Raw genomic sequence first — 12,600 nt, 5'->3', positions numbered from 1 at the left:
AGTTTAAATCAATATATATTTTTTCTTGTCAAATCTGAAACCGTGGTTAAGCTATAATGTTGATGTCCTGATTTAATGCCACCCCTCTGTAACCTCCATTTCCAAGAACCTTCTATAGATCACCCTGTTCCTGAGAGCAGACCATTCCACCACCTGATACAAATTTGTGCTCAGGAGATGAAAGACTGCAATATAACCTCAGTGAGATGTTTGGAAAAGAGGGTGTTAGACTTTAGTTTTCTTACAGAAAAATACATTTGCGCAGCTAAAATTGTATATGGATAATCCATATCCTTCAGCAGGATGCTGTCCAATCAAAGTGGCCTTTCATGATATGATGATGTCTGAGATGGGAAAAAGAACATTCTGAAGACAGTAAAACAAATGGAAAAAGGTTTATTTTTAGTAAGACGGTTTCTGTGAAGCTATAATGAATATTTACAGAAAGTATCGTGTCCTCAATTTCCACCTCCCAGCATAATTTGAGGTTATAACATTTCGTTTTTCTGCATAGGGTATCTGGGAATTGGACCCTTGTTGATTCATTCTCAAAAATTGTCGTAAAGCCCACTAAACCAGTCCAAAGCACAAATCCAAACAGTGTACTTCCAATAAAGTATATTACTGTGAATGCCCCTAAACAGAACACCTTACAATCCATCATCTTATCATATGTCCATTTGTACTCAAACCTATTTCTCTGATAATGCCTAGTCCTCACATAGAACGTCTCATCTTGAAACCCTAAACCAGTACTCAAAATTAGTTCTGGTTACTGCAACTGTTTTTTTTCTTTTTTTAACGCTTTACAGCACGGTCTGGCAACTGCCTTCGAGTAGGGCCGTCTGAGTTCCTGGTAAAGACTGCTCTTTCCTAAGAAAGTCAGGAACATTGGCCAGAGTCTGTCCGGTACTGCCACTGCTTTTTTGACCATAAGAGCCACTGCTGTTTTTTGCCGAAACAGTCTGTCCACGATACACTTGGGCTTGGTGTTCACAGATGCCGAACTTGCTGAGAAGGATGAAGACATCTCTTCGGAAGGCCTTGGTAAAGATTGCATACAGGAAAGGGTTGGCACAGGAGTTAAGAGGGTAGAAGAGCACCAGAAGTATCTTAGAGTTGGATACCGTGATGAGCGGCTTGTTCATTATGGCAGACAAAGCATAGAAAGAAATTGGCGCCATGCAGAGGAAGTCTGTGAAGATGAGAACCGCCATACGCTTTGCAATTTTCGTGTCTTTGTCTCCAGATTTGTAGTGGGGGTTTCGTACGGTGATATAGATCTTGATGTAGCAAGCACAGATTATAATGAACGCTATGATGTTGAGCATTAAAACAAAGATGATGTAGGCTTGGGACAACACTGTTTCTGTGTCCATCGGTAAGCAGATGCTGACCTTCACATAGCTGCTAATCCCAACCAGTGGCAGAAAAGCCAGAAAAAGGCAGAATGCCCACCCACCCAGCATGATGAATGATGCGTGTCTGAGGCGAATCTTGCGATCCAGGCGCATGGCAAATGTTATTGCATACCAGCGCTCTAAAGTTATCACCGTCAAGGTGTAAACTGAGAGCTCACTTGCAAAGACAGTAAAGAACCCTGCTGTGTTACAGCCTGCTCCTGTCTGCCAGTTAATGGCGTAGTTGTAGTATTCGGAGCGGGTGTGGAGGTCTTCTGAGGCTATGAGGAGAAGGTAGATGCCCATGACTAAGTCAGCAAAAGCCAAGTTACACATCAGAAAGCGGGGCACGGTCAGCTTGTAATGGCTTGTGACCAGAATGAAGAAGACAAACGCATTGCCCAAAATGGCCAAGAGATTTACAAACCACACTATTATCCGCAAGAAGTTGTATCCCATGATGTCCTCACATGGGTTGAACTCGTCAGGTTCCGGAGTACACACCAACTTCTCACTGCCTCCGCAGATAATATACTCATAATGATTCTCGAAAGCCTGTGTATAATGCTCCTGGGCATTCTTTATCTCCTTCCCAAAGCCCACCTCTTCTTCTCCCTGGTCCTCATAGAAGACAGAGTAGTGCCTGCTGCTGTAAAGATCTGTGAACTTGTTATTCTCAGTCTGGTCAGAATCTCCATCCATGTAGTCTTGGAAGTATGGACCGATGCCTGTGTAGGCCCTCAAAGAACGCTTCTTGTGGCTGTTCTGCACAAATGTCCGGTTGCATAGAAAAGCCTCCAGATCACTGCAGGTGGGAACCAAGTACAAAAGTAAATTATTCAGCTACTGAGAAATGTGTGAACATCAAAACATTTTATCTAGCAGAGGTACAACTTTATCTAGATGAGTGTTCCCAAACTGCAACATCAGCCAGTCTTTTGTCTTGTTTGTTGTATCTGGTATGTTCCTTTGTTCCCCCTCTTGTTTTAGAACTAGTTAGTATAATCCCAGTTAGACCCTCCCCACATTTCTCATGTTCCCTCATTTATTTTCAGTTCATTGTAGAGACAGGGCTTAGGAAAGTCATTGTCTTCTTATATTTCAAAAGACTAGAAAAGCATCATCTGTATTGCAGTTATCTGAAGTAAAATGACATTGGATTCAGCATCTGTGTCTTTTTTAGGTGTTACGTTGCCTGTGGATGGTGCCAAGTTAGCAAGTGGCCATACCACACAGAGGGGTCTAAGGAGGTCAGCAAGTGGCCATAACACACAGACTGGGTCTAAGGAGGTCAGCAAGTGGCCATAACACACAGACTGGGTTTAAGGAGGTCAGCAAGTGGCCATACCACACAGACTGAGTCTAAGGAGGTCAGAAAGTGGCCATACCACACAGACTGAGTCTAAGGAGGTTAGCAAGTGGCCATACCACACAGACTGGGTCTAAGGAGATCAGCAAATGGCCATACCACACAGACTGGGTCTAAGGAGGTCAGCAAGTGGTCATACCACACAGACTGGGTCTAAGGAGGTCAGAAAGTGGCCATAACACACAGACTGAGTCTAAGGAGGTCAGCAAGTGGCCATACCACACAGTCTGGGTCTAAGGAGATCAGCAAATGGCCATACCACACAGACTGGGTCTAAGGAGGTCAGCAAGTGGTCATACCACACAGACTGTGTCTAAGGAGGTCAGCAAGTGGTCATACCACACTGACTAGGTCTAAGGAGGTCAGCAAGTTGCCATACCATACAAACTGGGTCTAAGGTGGTATGGCATTGCATGTACAGCATCTCACATCTTTTGTAAATATTTTATTATATCTTTTCATGTGACAACACTGAAGAAATAACACTTTGCTACAATGTAAAGTAGTGAGTGTACAGCTTGTATAACAGTGTAAATATGTTGTCCCCTCAAAATAACAACACACAGCCATTAATGTCTAAACCGCTGGCAACAAAAGTGAGTACACCCCTAAGTGAAAATGTCCAAATTGGGCCCAATTAGCCATTTTCCCTCCCCGGTGTCATGTGACTCCTTGGTATTACAAGGTCTCAGGTGTGAATGGGAAGCAGGTGTGTTAAATTTGGTGTTATTGCTCTCACTCTCTCTCATACTGGTCACTGGAAGTTCAACATGGCATCTCACTCATGGCATCTCAGCCTGTCAGTGCTCATACCATATGCCACACACTGCATCAAATTGGTCTGCATGGCTGTCGTCCCAGAAGGAAGCCTCTTCTAAAGATGATGCACAAGAAAGCCCACAGTTTGCTGAAGACAAGCATACTAAGGACATGGATTACTGGAACCCTCGTCCTGTGGTCTGATGAGATTAAGATAAACTTATTTGGTTTAGATGGTGTTAAGCCTGTGTGGCGGAAACCAGGTGAGGAGTACAAAGACAAGTGTGTCTTGCCTACAGTCAAGTCTGGAGGTGGCCGTGTCATGGTCTAGGGCTGCATCAGTGCTGCTGGTGTTCTGCCGAGAAAGTTCCCCTCGGTGGATAATGACCCCCCTGTACTGCGTAGGCGCAGCGCTTGCGCAGTACGAACAACAAGGGAGCCGCCGAAAATATCCGAAGCTGAACAGCTGTGAGTGAGCTGTTCACGGCGTCAGCGCAATGAGCAAGACATTGTGGCCGACGCTGCCGCACGCTCCTGATGCTCGTGCTACTCTGCAAGGGGTGGGTGTATTACTGTGATAATGTGTTTATTATCAGCCCCTTGCAGAGTAGCACGAGCATCGGGAGCGTGCAGCATTGTCTGGGAGCATCGGGAGCGTGCGGTAGAATGTAGTGTTAGTGTTAGAATGTAGTGTTAAATGTACGCAGGCGTGGTGAACAGCTGACGCTCAGTTGTGTATGTTTGGCTATTTTTGGCTCGTACAGGCACTGTGCCTGCGCAGTACATGGGGGTTATTATCTGCCGGGGGAACTTTTTTGGCAAGACACCGTACTGCGCAAGCACTGTGCCTGCGCAGTACAGGGGGCTCCTTATCCGCCAGGGGAACTTTTTCAGCAAGACACCAGCACTGGTGAGCTACAGTTCATTGAGGGAACCATGAATGTCAACATGTACTGTGACGTACTGAAGCAGAGCATGATCCCCTCCCTTCAGAGACTGGGCCGCATGGCAGTATTCCAACATGATAACCACCCCAAACACACCTCCAAGACAACCATTGCCTTGCTAAAGAAGCTGAGGGTAAAGGTGAGTGACTGGTCAAACATGTCTCCAGACCTAAACCCTATTGAGCATCTGTGGGGTATCCTCAAATGGAAGGTGGAGGAGCGCAAGGTCTCTAACATCCACCAGGTCCGTAATGTCATCATGGAGGTGTGGAAGAGGACTCCAGTGGCTAACTGTGAAGCTCTGGTGAACTGCATGCCCAAGAGGGTTAAGGCAGTGCTGGACAATAATGGTGGCCACACAAAATATTGACACTTTGGGCCCAATTTGGACTTTTACACTTAGGCCCCTTTCACACTGGGGCGGTTTGCAGGCGGTATGGCGCTAAAAATACCGCCTGCAAACCGCCCCTAAACAGCCTCCGCTGTTTGTTCAGTGTGAAAGCCCGAGGGCTTTCACACTGAAGCGGTGCGCAGGCAGGACGGTAAAAAAAGTCCTGCAAACCGCTTTTTTGGAGCGGTGAAGGAGCGGTGTATTCACCACTCCTTCACCGCTCCTGCCCATTGAAATCAATGGGACAGCGCGGCTATACCGCGGCAATACTGCGGCTATAGCCGCGCTGTACGAGGGATTTTAACCCTTTTTCGGCCGCCAGCGGGGGTTAAAACCGCACCGCTAGCGGCCGAATAACGCTGCAAGAACGACGGTACAGCAGCGCTAAAAATAGCGCTGTTGTACCGCCGACGCCCCCACTGCCCCAGTGGGAAAGGGGCCTAAGGGATGTACTCACTTTTGTTGCCAGCGGTTTAGACATTAATGGCTGTGTGTTGGGTTATTTTGAGGGGACAGCAAATTTATACTGTTTTACAAGCTGTACACTCACTACTTTACATTGTAGCAAAGTCTCATTTCTTCAGTGTTGTCACATGAAAAGATATAATAAAATATTTACAAAAATGTGAGGGGTGTACTCACTTTTGTGAAATACTGTATATTGGCATTTGAAACAGAACATCCACAGGATGTTTACCCGTCTTATTTTGTATAGATATGGAAACTGTTGAATGTTCACAGGCAATACAAGCAATCTCTGCAGACAGATTTAGTTAAAAGTGAATTCATGTCCAAAAAGAATTAATAATGTCATATCTTTTCCACAGAACTATTGTATAGCTATCCAACCCTACAACCTCCATCTAATGTCCAAGGCCTCCAAGTCCCAGCAAGTTCCCATGTGCCTCGTGATGTCTAACACCTTATCTCCAGGATCATCTCTAGCACTGTTTACCAAAGTGTAGGACCTGAAACACTGCCACTACACTATTGATAGGGATATGTGTGTAGGACAGCCGGGTGACAGATTTTACCCACTTTATTGTTGGCTATGTGGAGCAGGCACTGGAGCTGGATTTGTCTGCTCATATGGACTTTGGGCCATTTTGTATAGGTCATTGTATTTAGTAGACAGAGAATCTCACAGAAGGCATATGGCTGGGAAGCTGGAATACAGAGTAGGTGAGAAACCTTTGAAAAAGGGGGGGGGGAGGGGGTTAAGAGGGAATCTGCATATGTAGACCTGTCTATGGTGAAGACTGTGACATCCTGTATAGTTAAATCTGTGTTGAATTAGTAGAAACACAAGCTGTATATGCTAGCACTGATAGTGTGCTAGTACAGATGGTACATGGCCTGGAAATGGCTACTTTGCGGACACACATCTGACCGATGTCTAGCTGAAACTTCTCTGCATTCTTGGCACTTCATATACATACAGCTATGTTTAGATCAGCCTTTCTCAATCTTTTTACCCCAGAGGAACCCCTAAAATAATTTTCCAGTCTTGAGGAATCCCTGCTTATATCAAATTTATCAGGAGTCAATGGGAAGAATGCCCCTTATATTGGTGATCAGTGGGAAGAATGCGTCTTACAATTGTGGTCATTAGGAAGAATGCTCATTACATTGGCAGTTAATGGGAAGAATGTAACTGCTACAGTTGTGTTCAGAATGCCACCCTTACTGACAAAAAAATTAATGGTATCTTGCTGATGGCTCTGGCAAGTGAAGTTTTTCCCAGAACTGTTCACCATTCTTCCTCTAGTGTGCTCCAGATCTGAGTTCTGACCTGCTCCAGTGAACTCTGCAGTCCTAGTCCCTTCTCATAGCACAGTTCCCGTTTATGCTGCTGCCACTAAGAATGCTTCTGCGCTCAACCACTTCTGCAAGGGCAGGTTGGTCTCCACATGCTAGAGCAGGGTGAACCTAGGAGTTGAGACATGGGGGTCAATGCGTGGTTGAACACCAGCTGGCCCTTTGTTTCTGCTCCCTGTGGGACCCCACATGACCTGCATGCACCACCAAATGAGAGGTCAATGGACAACAGCTCAAGGAACCCCTAGCTTCCTCTGGGGGAACTTTAGAGTTCCACAGAACCGTGGTTGAAAATGGCTACGGTCTAAGATCATCATTTAATTCAGGACAGTATTCATTCAATTACCGTTAAATATGATTTAAATCAGGGGTCTCCAAACTACAGCTCATAGGCTACACCTTCCTCTTTACAAGATTTTATCCAGCCTGCACTTAGAGTCAGTGGTGCACAGATTGAGGAATATTGTTGCAAGAGGCTTCTTATGGTTTCCACTTCAACCCCCCCCCAACCTACACCCAGACTCTCTGTAAAAGTGGGACACTGATGAGACCCACCCTGATGTAAGGGGGACTATGATGGGGACCCTGATGTAAAGAAGTGCTCAAACTGAGACCTGCTGGAGGATGGATTCTAATGAGGATCCAGATGTAAGGGAGGACTTTAATTAAGGGGACACGAATGTAAGCAGTTGGACTCTAGGGTAAGGACTCTGATGGAAATTCTAATGCAAAGGGGAGTCTTATGGAGACCCTGATATTAAAAAGGATTTAATGAGGACCCTGCTATAAGATGGGGACTCTGGTTGAGATTTTCTTTTGATCAGTATATAAAATATACAGTGTGGGCCTCATGCTGATAAGTCTGGAGACCCCTGCATTATATACATACAGTAAATATAAGTATATGATTCTATCTTTAGCTTTCTGTAGTTTCCTGCACTGCTGAAACGGTAGTACTGGTAGCCAGTCAGGCTTTTTGGAATCGTACAGTATTCTCAGTCTAACACTGAAAGCTTCCTGACAAGAGGAGAGAGCAGAATGAGCAGAGCCATGACCTCGGTAATGTGGGAATGTTCCTTTGGTAGGCTGGGGAAAAGTCAGTGATCAGGCTATACTGTTAACTGCAAGGCAGGTAAAATGTCTCTGGTAATGGTTATAAACATATGAAGAGTCATGTTAGCTTGCTGGGCTATCTGGTGGTCACTCGCCTCTTCTTCTTGGTCCAGTTGGTGAAGGCACAGCAGTGGCTGGGGTAAAACAGGTCAGCTATCTCCAGGTGGACAAAGGTGTTCAGTGGGGGGAGTTTCTTCAGGTACCAGGTATTTGTGGCCAATAGGTGTCGTAGGTTCTCCAGACCTTTGGAGGGGAGCGAAGAGACAGCTGTCCGTGAGATGTCCCTAAGCAATATAAAAGTTCAGATGTGTGATGCAATGTTCAGCGTATACAGTGATTATTATGATTCAGTCATATAATTTGCAATCCAACAAAACCAATGCTGTAATTGCATTAAAAGTTTTAGCTACCTTTGGGCTTTAACTTGTTTGTCTCTTACTTAAAGTCCATTTATAACAACATGTCTACTTAAAGCGGTAGTAAACAACAACAAAAAAAATAATGTAAATCTTCTCCCTACAAGGCAAAGTCATAATGTGCTATTATGCACTGCATACTAGCACAATATGAAAGACTTACCTTGAAACTAACGATGTCACCGCTGACAAGGCTTCCATCTTCACCTGGTCTTCCTTCCGGGTCCACGGGCTCTGGCCACTTAAATGTCCGAGCTGCGATGACATCAATCCTGCGCATGTGTGTGGGGAGTCTCAGCCGCGGCACAGAGCCCTAAAGGACCGGCTTGAGTATGCTGTTCCTTCAGAGCGCATGCTCCGGTGACATCACTGGCTGCAGAGACACTGAATATCTCCTAAACGGTGCATGTTTGGGAAATATTCTTTGTACCTACAGGTAAGCATTATTATAAGCTTACCTGTAGGTACATGTGTGCAATGGGAGTTTACTACCACTTTAAGGCTGCCCTGTCCATAGGGTATTGCCCAATTTCACTGTTAAGCATAGTACAAATACCACTTTTGAAATGATTGTATGATAGTCTGACCACGCATGCTCAGAAACAAAAAAGTACATTACAAGACAATACAATACATCACTTCCGAAGTTGTATTCTGTCATATGAGAATTTTCGGAACTTTAGTAACCTCCTCGATGTTGATACAGTATGAGACTAGCATGCAAAAAAAAAAAACGACACATTTGTACAAGGCTTTCGGCTCCTTTCACAGGATAAGCCCGCTCGGATCCACCTGTCCGCTTTTAAAGTGGATCCCAGTGGGCCATCCATTGACTCCTATGGGCAGGTGGATGTCAGCGGAGATGTGTCCGCTGACACCCGCCTGCCATCGGATCCGCTCAGAACAGACGTATGGCGATACATCTGCCATCCGTCTTGGCGGATCAGGTCGGCTGAGATCTGATGAAAACGGACATGCTGTCCTTTATCGTCCGATCTCCCCAAAGAAATCAGCGGGGCTCTGACAGGTCCCTCCCTGCTCAGTGAGCAGATCCGCCTCGTGTGGAAATGGCCTTACTCTTAAAGCGGAGTTCCAGTCATTTGTTTGTTTATAAAAAGTGTAGCTGCTGACTTTTAATAAATAGCCACTCACCTGTCCCACGGTGCAGCGGTGTACTCACCCCAGTCATGTTCTCCCCGTGTCCTCTCTCGGCAGCGCCGGCATCTCTATTATGGGCACCCAGCTGTGACAGCTTGTAGCTTCACAGCCGTGGTGCCCACTGTGCATGCGCGAGCGGCGCTGTGGTCTGTGACTGACCCCAAAGTTTTCTAGGATCTGTCATAAATTAACCCCAATATGTCTTTTATAAGGCAGGAAGAGAGACATGGAGAAAGGGCAAAGAAGGGTTATACAGATTGAAGCAGGTAGAGTAATGATTAAGACAGAAAGACGAAGGGACTGTTTATTGTGATAAATAGACGCAATCATTTGTGAGTATGACAGTGGCTCAAAATCTGAGAAATTCAGAAGATTGAATTTACAGAATCCCTTTACTTACAACGTTGTAGGGCCGCTCAGAACACCCGTTAAGACCTCTTCATGAAGTCCTCCCAACTGTTGATTATTGTGCAAGTCCCTAAAAGATGGCGAGAAGAAAAACCTATTACTTCTTGGAGCTGAAGGATTGTTGTGGTTAACGGCCTGGCTCTGTCAGTGGGACATGGACCAGGCTGGGTGTTACCCCTGGCTGCAGCCTCTCTGAACTTGTTCAAACACATGGAAGCATGTAGTAGCTTTGCAGCATCTCATTCTAGCCATGGACCAGGCTCAGGTCACATGTTTGGTCATCAGATGTAACCTCAGATGGTGATCACCTTTGAAACCTGGTGTGACTTTCTAACCCAACAGACAACGTAACAAAATCTACCTGGCATGGAAGGGGTTACCCGACTCATAGCCCAGAACTGCTGCAGCGTGGGAGGAAACACAAAGAAACCCCAGAACCCTGGCAAGTGGAGGCCTCGATCCTTTCCTACATTTTTAACAAGCCACCTACACCCTTTCGGCTTCCTGGCTTTGACTCTCCAAGAGTCTGCAAAATTCCAAATGTTCTCCGGCTAAATAAACAAAACATTTCAGAGCTTTCATCCGTCTCATTTTTTGGAGAATGGATTCCGATAGGGACTGTTTGAGGCAACTGACATCCCTGCTGTCTGCAGAGGGAAAATACTTATTAGCTGAAGTCAGATATTGTTATGTTAGACAAGTGGTGGCAATGATGTGAAAGGAATCCAGCGGGACAGGTATGAATAAAGAGGGGTACACACTATAAGAAAATCGGTCCAATTTTTCGCGATGTTTCACAGTAAATCGGACACAATGAAAGAAAATTCTTATGAATATTCTCCTACGACAAAGGCTTTCTTTGTTGTTTATTGTTTCTAATCATGCACAGTCTTTTTTTTCTGATTTTTCTTACGGTACACATTAAACAAAAATCGTTCATTTTGTTACAATACCAGAAAAATTTTGGAGTTTGTCCCTTTGGGAATTTTTCATACGATAATTGGGAATCGGCTGTCGAAAGTTGCGTACACACTATACAAAAAACGTAGGAAAATTCTTTGGACAAAAAAGTTCGCACAATTTTCTTACAGTGTGTATGAGCCTTTAGCGTCTGCATAAATGCAGATCAAAGTGATCAAAGTGAGTCATAGTAGGGATGAGCAAAACCGAGAGCTTTCCCCGCAATTTCAGCTTCCCCGTTAATTAAATTGAAAATAGGAAAGGCAAAATAAAAGTGGCATTGGTGGTATTTAGGGTAGAATTGGCTTTAAAGTCAAATTCCAGGCAACCATAGCTCCCAACTGTCCCTGATTTAGAGGGACTGACCCTGATTTGGAACAGTCTGTCCCTCCTTCCTCCTCATGTGTCCCTCATTTTGGTCTGATCTATATAGTTGTATATAAAATACACTTTTTATCTTTCAAAAAGTGTTTCTCAGTGCTAAACCTTTCATCCAATTTCTAAATTGCTGCATTTGTACATTTCAAAAGCCAGTATAAAGGTATAGTAGTGGTAAAAAAAAAAAACACATGTGGGTTTAACTAATCTTTTTTTAATATAATTCGCCTTTAAGGGGGCATGACAGGGTGTGTGTCCTATGCCTACATACTTTTGCTAATAGATGTCCCTCTTTCCTATCTCAGAAAGTTGGGAGGTATGCATACCCAATATTAGCCTTAAAACTGTACACCCTCCCCCTCCCATAGCCACCTATGGTAACTAACCTGTGTAAGGAAGATCTGTATACTTACCTATTTTCAGGCGACTCTGGTCCGGTCATGTGACTCAGTTCCCCAGTATCAGCTAGTGTGGCTGCAGGGGAGAGGAGGGAGCACCGACAACAGATGGGCCATTGAAGCTTATGTGTGATGTCACCGCTCCCAGGCATTACCAATTGTTTTGGGAGCACTTTCTCCATTCCACTGCAGCCGGTGCCTGACACATGGGTGCTCACATGACCAGACAGGAACAGCCTGAAAATAGCGTTCTCACTTTTGTTAAAATAAAGGTGGGCTCAAACACAAAAAGTTTACCCTTGAAGGGTTTTTAACATTCATTCTGCAATGCTACCAGACTATAAAAAAAACTATTCAGTCTCCTGGCTTACTCTCGCAGTGCTGCTGCTCTGACCCTAAAGCCCCGGAAACACACAGGCCAAATGTAAGGCGACATGGGCCGGTTCAATACAAACCAGCTGACATTTGTCCCGTGTGTAAGGCACTCCGTCTGACAGAAACCAGCCGATTGGCCGGCTTCTTACATAATTACATAATCAGTTTGGCTGAAAAAAGATACATCAAGATACATAAATCCATCTAGTTCAACCAATAATAGGGGAACAAAAATTATGTGTATATGTGTATATATATATATATATATATATATATATATATATATACACACACACACACACACACACAGTTGTGCTCAAAAGTTTGCATACCCTGGCAGTAATTGTGAAATTTTGGCATTTATATTGAAAATATGACTAATCATGCCAAATAACTGTCTTTTATTCAAGGATAGTCATCACATGAAGCCATTTTTTTAAAATGTTTGTTGTGTATAGGGCTGTGTAGCTGCAGACTGCCTAGAGTGCCCATGCTGACCTGTGTCCACAGGCAAAAGTGCCTAGTATGGGCATGTGAGCATCAGAACTGGACCACAGAGCAAAAGAAGGTGGTCTGGTCTGATGAATCACATTTTTCTTTACATCACGTGGATGGCCGGGTACATGTGTGTTGTTTACCTGGGGAAAGGATGGCACCAGGATGCAGTAAAGGAAGAAGACAAATGAGACAGTGTGATGCTTTGGGCAATG

The 12,600-nt window shown here is 44.7% G+C and overlaps 1 protein-coding gene across 1 annotated transcript in view; it reads right to left on the bottom strand.

Moving 5' to 3' along the window:
* Positions 1-382: 382 nt before the first annotated feature.
* The window catches only part of TSHR (thyroid stimulating hormone receptor), a 164,348-nt gene continuing 152,130 nt past the window's right edge, over positions 383-12,600 (bottom strand). Inside the window, exons 9-11 of the mRNA XM_073610320.1 lie at positions 9,772-9,849; positions 7,893-8,081; positions 383-2,205 (exon numbers count right to left, since the gene is read on the bottom strand). Of these exons, the coding sequence (XP_073466421.1) occupies positions 807-2,205; positions 7,893-8,081; positions 9,772-9,849 (1,666 nt within the window). The 3' untranslated portion in view covers positions 383-806. The remainder of the gene's footprint in view (positions 2,206-7,892; positions 8,082-9,771; positions 9,850-12,600) is intronic.

This window comes from Aquarana catesbeiana, linkage group LG13 (genome assembly GCF_042186555.1).
Source record: "Aquarana catesbeiana isolate 2022-GZ linkage group LG13, ASM4218655v1, whole genome shotgun sequence".
Classification (NCBI taxonomy): domain Eukaryota; kingdom Metazoa; phylum Chordata; class Amphibia; order Anura; family Ranidae; genus Aquarana; species Aquarana catesbeiana.
This window is presented reverse-complemented; position numbering and strand designations above follow the sequence as displayed.